General features: G+C 32.4%; 1 protein-coding gene across 1 annotated transcript in view; it reads left to right on the forward strand.

Annotated features, from left to right (window-relative positions):
• Positions 1-1,586: 1,586 nt before the first annotated feature.
• Positions 1,587-10,596, forward strand: part of LOC124896191 — a 14,954-nt gene continuing 5,944 nt past the window's right edge. Inside the window, exons 1-3 of the mRNA XM_047407716.1 lie at positions 1,587-1,820; positions 2,172-2,609; positions 2,703-2,952. Of these exons, the coding sequence (XP_047263672.1) occupies positions 1,587-1,820; positions 2,172-2,609; positions 2,703-2,952 (922 nt within the window). The remainder of the gene's footprint in view (positions 1,821-2,171; positions 2,610-2,702; positions 2,953-10,596) is intronic.

A 10,596-nucleotide genomic window follows, 5' to 3' on the forward strand; every position in this document is an offset into this window, starting at 1 on the left:
ATCTCTTCAGTCAGTCTCTGTAGTAAATTAGTTTCTAGAAGTCTTTCCAGATGATCTTCCAGGAATACCACCTAATAGGGAGATAGATTTTAGCATTAATTTATTACTAGATACCTGACCTATTCCTATTCCGCCATATGGAATGGCTCCTGCAGAACTGAAAAAATTGAAAGAGCAGCTGACAGATATCCTAGATAAAGGCTTTATCCATCCTAGTATTTCTTCCTGGGGTGCGCCTATACTTTTCATGCGAAAGAAAGATGGTTCCTTTCGTATGTGCGTAGATTACCACCAGTTGAATAAGATCACGATTAAAAATAAATATCCCCTTCCTAGGATTGATGATCTTTTTTACCAGCTTTAGGGTGCTAGGTTTTTTTCAAAGATAGACCTTCGTTTGGGATACCACCAGTTGAAGGTTAGAGAGTCAGATATTCCCAAAATAGCTTTCCAAACCAGATACGGCCATTGTGAATTCTTAGCCATGTCCTTTGTGTTAACTAACGCCCCTGCAGCTTTTATGGATCTAATAAATAGGGTCTTTCATAAGTTTCTGGATCTGTTTGTCATAGTATTCATTGATGACATCTTGGTATATTCTAAGAGTGAGGAGGACCATGCCAATCACCTCCGAATCATCCTTAAGACTCTCAAAAATCATAAGTTGTATGCAAAATTTTCCAAGTGTGAATTCTGGCTGAATGTTATTGCTTTCTTGGGGCATATTATTTGGGGCATAGTGTCTCTAGTGAGGGAATTAAGGTTAATCCCCAAAAGATTGAGGTAGTGAGAAAATGGCCTAGACCCACGACTCCAACCGACATTCAGAGCTTCTTGGGTTTGGTAGGATATTATAGAAGATTCGTAGAAAGTTTTTCTTCTATAGCTGCTCCACTTACTAAGTTGACTTAGAAAAGGTGAAATTTGTGTGGTTTGACTCATATGAGAATATTTTTGAGAAGTTGAAGGACAAGTTAACTACTGTACCTATGTTGACTCTTTCGGAAGGTATAGAAGGTTTTGTTGTATACTGTGATATGTCCCGAGTGGGACTCGAATATGTTCTTATGCAGCATGGTAAGGTGGTGGCTTATGCATCTAGGCAGTTGAAAGTGCATGAGCGCAATCACCCTACCCGTGACTTGGATTTAGCTGTTGTGGTATTCGTACTTTGGATCTGGCAGCATTATCTTTATGGGGTGCATGTTGATATTTTCACTGACCACAAAAGTTTGCAGTATGTTTTCTCTCAGAAAAAATTGAACCTCAGGCAAAGGCATTGGATGGAATTGCTAAAGGATTATGACATGAGCCTGCACTATCATTCGGGCAAAGAGAATGTTGTAGCTGACGTCCTCAGCAGGTTGTCTATGGGCAGTCTTTCTCATGTTGAGAAATAGAAAAGAGAAATGGTGAAGGATATTCATAGACTTTCAAATCTTGGGGTGCGTCTCTTAGATTCCGAAGATGGGGGAGTAGTTGTTCATGAGATAGCTCAATCTTCCCTTTGTACAGAAGTTAAAGAAAAACAGGCCGAAGAACCCATCTTGATGCAAATTAAGAATGATGTGGGTCAACAAAAGGTGATGTTGTTTGAGATTGGTGGTGATGGTATTCTGAGATATCAGGGGAGATTATGTGTGCCAGATGTAGATGGTCTGCAAAAACAAATCCTTGACGAAGCTCACACTTTGAGATACGTTGTTCATCCAGGCTCTACAAAGATGTATCATGATTTAAAAGCTATATACTGGTGGAATAATATGAAACATGATGTGGCTAACTTTGTTGCCAAGTGTTTAAATTGTCAGCAAGTTAAAGTAGAGCATTTGAGGCCCGATGGTACTTCCCAAGGGATAGCTTTACCTTTATGGAAGTGGGAGATGATCAATATTGACTTCATTACGGGACTTCCGAGGTCCCGAAACCAATATGATTCTATTTGGGTGATTGTTGATTGGCTAACTAAGTCAGCCCATTTTCTGCCTGTCAGGACTAATTATTCGGGAGATGATTATGCCAAGATTTACATTGAGGAGATAGTTCGCTTACATGGGACACCGGTATCCATCATATCTAACCGAGGTATGCAATTTTTTTTGTAGTTTCAGAGGTCCTTATAGAAGGGTTTAGGTACCCAAGTAAACGTAAGTACTGTGTTTCACCCTCAGACGAATGGGCAAGCTGAGCGCACCATTCAGACCCTTATGGATATGTTGAGAGTCTGTGTAATTGATTTCAAAGGTAGTTGGGTAGATCACTTGCCACTAATAGAGTTTGCATATAATAATAGCTACCATGCCAGTATTAAGATGGCTCCTTTTGAAGCACTGTATGGAAGAAGATGTAGGTCTCCTATAGGGTGGTATGAAGTGGGCGAGACTCAGTTTTTTGGGCCTGATCTTGTTCACCAGGCAATGGAAGATGTGAAACTTATTAGAGAACGACTTAAGACAGCTCAGAGTGGACAGAAATCCTATGTCGATGTTAGAAGAAGGGATTTAGAATTCGAGGTTGGCAATTGGGTGTTTTTAAAAGTCTCTCCTATGAAGGGAGTCATGCACTTTGGGAAGAAAGGTAAGTTGAGTCCTCGCTATATAAGACCATACTAGATTTTGAGAAGGATAGGTGCAGTTGCGTATAAGTTAGAGTTGCCTGTAGACCTGGGTTCTGTTCATCCAGTATTTCACATATCCATGTTGAAAAAGTGTATTGGAGACCATTCTTTAATGTTACCCATAGAAGAGATCAAAGTGTCGGACTCCTTATCCTATGAAGAAGAGATTATAGCAATCTTAGATCGTCAAGTTAAAAAATTAAGGAGTAAAAAGATTGTCTCAGTTAAAGTGTTATGGAGAAACCAGAAAATTGAAGAAGCTACTTGGGAATCCAAGGATGACATGCGAGCCAGATACCCAAGCTTGTTTGATCTAGCGAATGACGAAATAAAAGGTACAATCCTTGTCTTATTCTTTTCTAACCTTAGTATGTTTGAAATCCTACTTATCTGTGTTCTGCGTCATCATTCGGGGACGAATGATCTCAAGGAGGGATAATGTAACGCCTTGCAAAAATCCTTCATGTTTTATCTCGTAGTAGCTTGCTTATAAAGTTGAAGCCTTAAAAAAAATTTCTAAGTGTCAAAGAGACTTATTCTCATTTTGAATTCCTTATCTTTGAGGATTTTATTTTCGACCTTTACGACCTTTGTTTCTTGATTTTTTTTGTTGATATACGATGGGGCAAGTCAATAGTACATCTTGGGTGCATTTATGGAGCATAACACACTAGTTTGAAATGCTCCAGCATTTTGGGCGCAGTTTGGGCGTATTTCAGGGGCAGATTCAGGGTCAACTTCAAATGATCACAACTTTCTGTATATACTGAACTGGGAGAGCTGCTATATATCAAATAAAATATCTTTGAGTCTTCTTTCCAATGCCACTGATTTGAGCCAAATCCAACATGTCAATCAAAAGTTATGCCCATTTTATTTCAACATATCAGCCTGTCAACTGGCAGAAATTTTTGCGATATTTTTTATTTATTTAGGGGTAAAATGGACATTTTCCATCCCCTACCATACACTAACACGAGATTTAAGCCTCAATTGACCAAAAGATGGTCATTTTCTTCTAATTTCTCAAGAACCAAACCGCTTAGTCCCAAAATAAAAATCAAGATCCCTCAAAATTCAACCGTAAAATTTTGAAATTTATTTAAGATTCGAAATCGCCATTGCAAGGGATACAAGAAGCACCCATCCATTATTTGTATAGCATCCCTAACGTGAGAGTTCATTCAAAAGTTTCTAATTTAAGGTACGCGGGGTTTTTCTAAAAATCTCATGGGCATAGAAATCATGATTTTAAGAAAAGAGTTTTGGATTTATGAATATATTCTTCATGTTTAGAAACATTGATGATATTGTTTTGGTCTTTAGGCCTTCTCCAAATTGATTTGAATTGATATATATATATATATTATGTGTTTTAATGTTAATGATTGATTTGAGAGCATGATTCATGTAAAAATCCCTCTCTTGTTATGATTTTCTTTACTTATCATATGCTATGGATTATCTTGAATGCATCATTGAAAAGCATGATATGAAATGCCTTAAGTATTGTTATAATTGGATTATGATTTTGATTTCAAAAGAGAGGGTAGTTAAGTTGATAAATATTGAAAATATTCATATAACGAAAGAGTGCATGATTTTACCAAAAGCACATGACCACCATACGTTTGAAGGATTCTTGCATAGATTTGACTTATGTTTCGAAACATGAAATCTCTTGAACTATTTGCATATTTGGGTGGTCTGAATTGAGTTTTCATCAAAGAATCATGCATGGTACAATGTGGCTCAGAATTAGGACTTGCAAGTCTTGGTGTGACGACACCAATTCAGTTAAAGCCATAGTAATTCAGAACAGAATAGAACACATGTTTGAAATCAAATTTTCAGATATTGTAACTAGAAATATGCATGATTAAGAATAGGATAAAATTGGACATAAAGAGAGGTTAGGTGGTTTCCTGAAGAAGTCATGAATTCAGATAACTCATTGCCCAAAATCACGATTTACCGATTCGGGATATTATTATACGCTGGCCTAGTGCCCTATGGCTATCAGACTCAGACACACCAACCCTTGCGGCACACTTGGGTTAAGGGCTTTCCCATCGAGTCAATAGCAGATTCCATATAGCCCATGGAATATCAGACTTGTAGGGAAGTGCCACCTAACTCAGAAGTAATAAAAAGATCCAAAACGGTATTGTCAAGTATGCTTTATGATTTTCAGAAAAGTGCCCATGTGTTTTGAAACTATTTTATGCATGATGTTTTGTAACCCGCTCTCAACTATTTTATATTTATGCAAACCTATTATTTTGGATTTCTTCGCATACCAGTATATCTATATTGACCCCCTCCCCCTACCCCTCAGGTTCTGAGGCTCAGTCTAGGGGTCCAGATAAGCAGTAGATTTCATCAAACAGAGTTGCAGTGTTCAGTTGGTGAGCCTTCTATATTTCAGAAGGCATGTTTACTTTTCGACAATTATTATTAGTTATGGTTTTGGTCTACTAGAGGCCTTGTTGCAGTTTTTAGATTGTGTTAGTGATCATGTAGTAGAGATTTCGCAAACAGTTTGTACATGTTGTTAGATGGTTTTGGATTTCATTCTCCATTGCTAACTTTATATCAGATTTATGTCCATGATTATATTTGTAATAATTTTCACATTTCCTTATTTGTGTATGAATGGTGTATATGATTTCAAGTTAGAAGGGTGTCCGGGCCTTCATGGTTCGGGATGCTCGTCATGGCTAGGGCCTCGGTTTGGGTCGTGACAGTATTCGTCTTGAGTAAAGTGTTAATTGACCAATTTTATTTTAAATAATTCAAATTAAGACATTATTAGTAATAACAACATTGATTTAACTAAAATTAAAGATGAATTGATAAGTTCAATTACGATTTCAATTATTCTCATATTAATTACACGATCATCTTAGTGTGTTCGTTTTGAGTAGAGTGATCAATTGACTAATTTTATTTGAAATAGTTCAAATTATTCCATTATTAGTAATAGCTAAATTGATTTAACAATTACAATTTCAATTAATCTCATAGTAATTACATGATCATTTAAGTGTATAACCTATTGCGACAGATTTAACCTGCTGCAACAGATGAGCCATCTGTTGAAAATTATCAAACAAATATACACATATGTTGTAATAGATTGGTCATCTGCTGTTACAAATGTCTTTATCTGTTGGTCATTTCCAACAGATGACCAATCTGTTACAACATATGACTTTATTTGTTTGTCATTTCCAATATATTACTAATTGGTTGCAATAGATGATTAATCTGTTGCAATAGATGTCTTTATCTACTTGGTCATTTAGAATAGATTACCCATCTGTTGCAATAGATGAGTCATCTGTTATCAATCTATCTTTAATTTTGTTGTAATAGTAAATAATCTTGTGTTGTTATTTAATTTTAGTCTATGACCTAGTTCTCAACCAAACACTTTCTTTCTTGTAATTGACTCTTTCCACTCCCGAATGCTCAAAAACCTAAACCTCTCAACATCTTAAAAAAAATAGGCAGAATGAAAAAAAATAAAAACAAACTTAGTCGATCAAATAAAGATTTTCTCATTCATTACATTAAAAATATTTACAACATTAGGTAGATCCAAAAAAATAAATTACAAATGATAAAAAAAAATATAACCTAATAATAATAATAATAATAATAATTATTATTATTATTATTGTCAATTGGAAATCCATTAGGCAGCAGACCCCTCAGCCTTTGAATCCCACGAAGCACCTTTGATGTTGCGGCATCCAACTCTCACTCGAGTTCATGAACCAGCCTTTCAAGTTCGTACATGGTGTCAAGCAGAATCGCCATGTACCAAATTAGATCAGTCATATCTAGAACATGCATGAACAAATAATGTAAAACACTAAACCACATATAGTACCAACTGGTAGTTTAACAAAAAAAAATGTGAAACTTAACTAGAAAATAGATGCATGTTAATAATTTTTATATTAGAACAAGAAAATAAAACATACCTCAATAGAAGAACAAGAAATTTATTTTTGAAAGAGAAGTGATCGAAGATATAATGGCGGTTTTATGCAAGACAAGATGCAAGAGATAGAGCTGAGGAGATAGAGCTGAGGAGACCTATTTATAAAAGATTGAATGGGTGAGTAGTGCAGTGTGTCAGGCAAAAAATCACGAACATTCACCTTTTCGTAAGAATTATATCTCTTAATTAATCGAACTTGGTGACTTTTTTATTATTTAAATTAAAAAAATAGATTTAAATACAAAAAAGGTGAAAAGTCATAACTTTTCATCTTTTTGGTATTTTAGTTATTTAAATTACATAGCTACAAAATTGTGTTTATTAGATTTTTTTTATATTATTTATTTACGAATAATTTTTTTAATTAAATGATCGAAAAGTCATGACCCTTGAGTTTTTTCAACAGATGATCTGTTTGTTGCAACATATGGTCCATCTGTTACAACAGATGATCCTTCTGTTGCAACATATAACTCATCTATTGGAGTAATTGATTTATTTTTGCAACATATGGTTCATCTGTTGTAAAAAATTGTTCATTTGTTGCAACAGATTATTTATTTGTTGAAAAAATAAATCAATAGCAAGATTTATTCAATAGAAATAATAACAAATCATCATTTATCAATACATTATTTTTACCATGAGATTAATTGAAATCGTAATTGAACTTACTAATTCATCTTTAATTTTAGTTAAATCAATATAGTTATTTCTAATGATGGATTAGTTTGAATCATTTCAAAACAATTTGGTCAATTGATCACTCTACTCAGAACGAACATACTTAGCTGATCGTGTAATTACCATTAGATTAATTGAAACTGTAATTGAACTTATTAATTCATATTTTATGTTAGTTAAATCAATTAGTTATTATGAATAATGGCTTATAGATGAATAACATGTTGCAATGATGAGTAATCGGTTGGAAAAGACCAAACAGTTAAACACATTTGTTGAAAATGACCAAACAGATATAGACATCTGTTGCAATAGATGACTAACCTGTTGCAATAGCTAACTCATCTATTGAAAATTATCAAACAAACATAGACATCTGTTGTAACAGATGACTAAATTGTTGCAACATATGACTCATCTATTAAAAATTATTAAATAGACAAGATATATGTTGAAAAGCAATTTAAAATACTAAAGCTCAAATATTTTTAGGAGAACTCAAATATTTGTCCCCTTATCTAAGGTCTTGTATTAAAGACTTGTCTTCAATTTTAATTAAATTAATTTAGTTATTATTAATAATTGTTTAATTTTAATAAACAAATGACTAACCTGTTATAAACATCTGTTGCAATAGATGACTAACTTGTTGCAACAAATAGATAATCTGTTGGAAAATAATTAAAATACTAGAAAACTCAAATATTTTTAGGAGAACACAAATGTTTGTCCCATTGTGTAGAGACGTCTTTAATTTTAGCTAAATCAATTTTGTTATTACTAATAATTGCATAATTTGAATCAACAGATGACTAATATGTTGCATCGGATGATTCATCTGTTGGAAATTATCAAACAAATAGAAAATTTATTGTAACAGATGGATCAACTTTTAGAAAGCAATTAAAATACTAGGGAACTTAAACATTTTTAGGAGAACTCAAACGTTTGTCCCCTTGATCCTTTTGCATTTGATGTATCGTATATTATTTTTGTCTTCTTTACCTGTTTCATAAAATTTGCCATGTGTTTTACTTATTCGTAGTGCCCCTGTTGAAATTTTTTTAAAAAAAATTAGGTCAAATTTTGTTCATATATCACTTGGACATTACTTCATAGCTTATTTTGTAAGTAAAATTGTGATTTTTGTTGAATTTCTTATTTGGTGTATCTGCTACTGCTACAATAGATAGAACCTGCAACATGAATCCAACATATGAGTCATCTATTGCAACAAGTGAGTAATCTGTTGTAATATATGACTAATCTGTTGCAACAGATGACCCATATGTTGGATTTATGTTACAACACTATAAAATGAATTCAATAGATGAGTGTTGCAACAGATTAGTCATATATGTTACAACAAATTACTCTTTTGTTGCAATAAATTAGTCAAATATGTTGCAATAGATTAGTCATATATGTTGCAATAGATTACTCATTTGTTGCAACAAATTAGTCATATATGTTGCAATAGATTATTTAGATATGTTGCAACAGATTACTCATTTGTTGCAATAAAGTAGTCATATATGTTGCAACAGATTAGTCATATATGTTGCAACAAATTAGTCATATATGTTGCAACAGAATATATATTGCAACAGATTACTCATCTGTTGGATTCACGTTACATGTTTTATCCATTGTTAAAAAATAGTAGTAGCAGATACATCCAGATAAGAAATTCAACTAAACAATAACAAATATTAAAAAATATAAAAAAATAACAAACACCAACAAATCAAGTTCCTCGTTTTTGTCATAACTTAAAAGCCCTAATCTTTTACCTGTGAAAATTAAAAGAAACAATGAAGAACTCGAAGTTGTTGTCGCCGGAGAATGTTGTCATGTCGACTGACGGTTGAAAGTAAAAAAGGAACAGGCAAGAACTCAAAACTATTTGTTGCCATAGGTTGAAGTTGCACAAGATTAAAGGGAGAAATTTGGAAAGTTGTTGGTTGGGAGAAGTTAGAGAGAGAAACTATCGAGAGAAAGAGAGAAGAGAGATTGATTTGCAATTGATTTGCAAAGAGAGGGAAGTTTTGTGGGTATGGGTTAATTTGTATTTTTGAAAAGATTAAAAAGTTTGGAAAATATTAATCAAGTCCACAATTAACCTGTCAAGTTTTTAAATTATGTTTGACCATTTACGTCGGTCAATGTCACCAATCCTTCATTCAAAACTTAAAAGACATTTTTCCTTCAATTTTCTCTAGACTCTTAGTTTTCTCTCATCCTTTGTTTTAAATTCTCTCAATATATTCTTAAATTATTTGTTCATGTCTAATTTATAATTTCTTTTTATTTATGAAGTTTCGAGAAATGTATTCTATGTTTACAAGGGAGGTGCTAATTAATTAATGTGACATACAAGTGTAACACAAATATTAAAATTAGAAGAACATATATTTTGTCGTTTAAATCATGAATATCATATTTGCAACTTTAATTAGAATATAATATACTTTATTTTTTGTATGTAATTCTTTTCACAAATGAAAAATACACGTGCAACACATATATCCTAAACTAGTATAAGTAAATATGGGTGGAGGGTGGGGGAACCGAAATCAAAATGAGCCAAGATATGAACAGAGTGATACAAAGAAGTCACCCCTTTAATTAGTTATCAAAATAAGCTAAATGCATTAATTTATTAGGCTTAGGTTAAATTATTGACGATTGATTAACGGCTGTGAACAGTGCAAAATTTTATATAAAACGTAATAGTTTCTTACAATTTATAAAATTGTAAGAAAAACTTACGTTTTGTATAAAACTTTTTTGAAAAACTGGAAATAGTACTATTTACTTTTTGTAAAATGTAACTAATTGTTACAATTTGTGAAATAGCACATTTTGTAAAGCGTAATAATTTATTACAATTTATAAAAAATAATATTTGTTACTTTTTACCCCCAGTCAGTGAATTAACGTGGATTTCTAGAATAGGTAAGGTCAAAGGAAAATACATGAGTTAGTAAATATCTTTTATAAAACGTAATAATTTTTTACAATTTATAGAAGCAACTTTATAAAACGTAATAAATTCTTACAATTTATAAAAAGTAAATAAAATTTATTTTTTAACAAAAACATTAAAAAAAATAATTTTTAACAAAAACATTAAAAAAAAAAGATTCGTTTTGTAAAATCAAGTATCACCTTTTTTTCTAGCTCGCCTTTTTTGACATTTTCTAAAAGAAAATATACTATTGAAAAATTACATTTTATCAAAAACATGAAAAGTGCATAATTGAAAGTTACATTTTATTAA

This window comes from Capsicum annuum, chromosome 2, assembly GCF_002878395.1.
Source record: "Capsicum annuum cultivar UCD-10X-F1 chromosome 2, UCD10Xv1.1, whole genome shotgun sequence".
NCBI classification, from domain to species: Eukaryota; Viridiplantae; Streptophyta; class Magnoliopsida; order Solanales; family Solanaceae; genus Capsicum; species Capsicum annuum.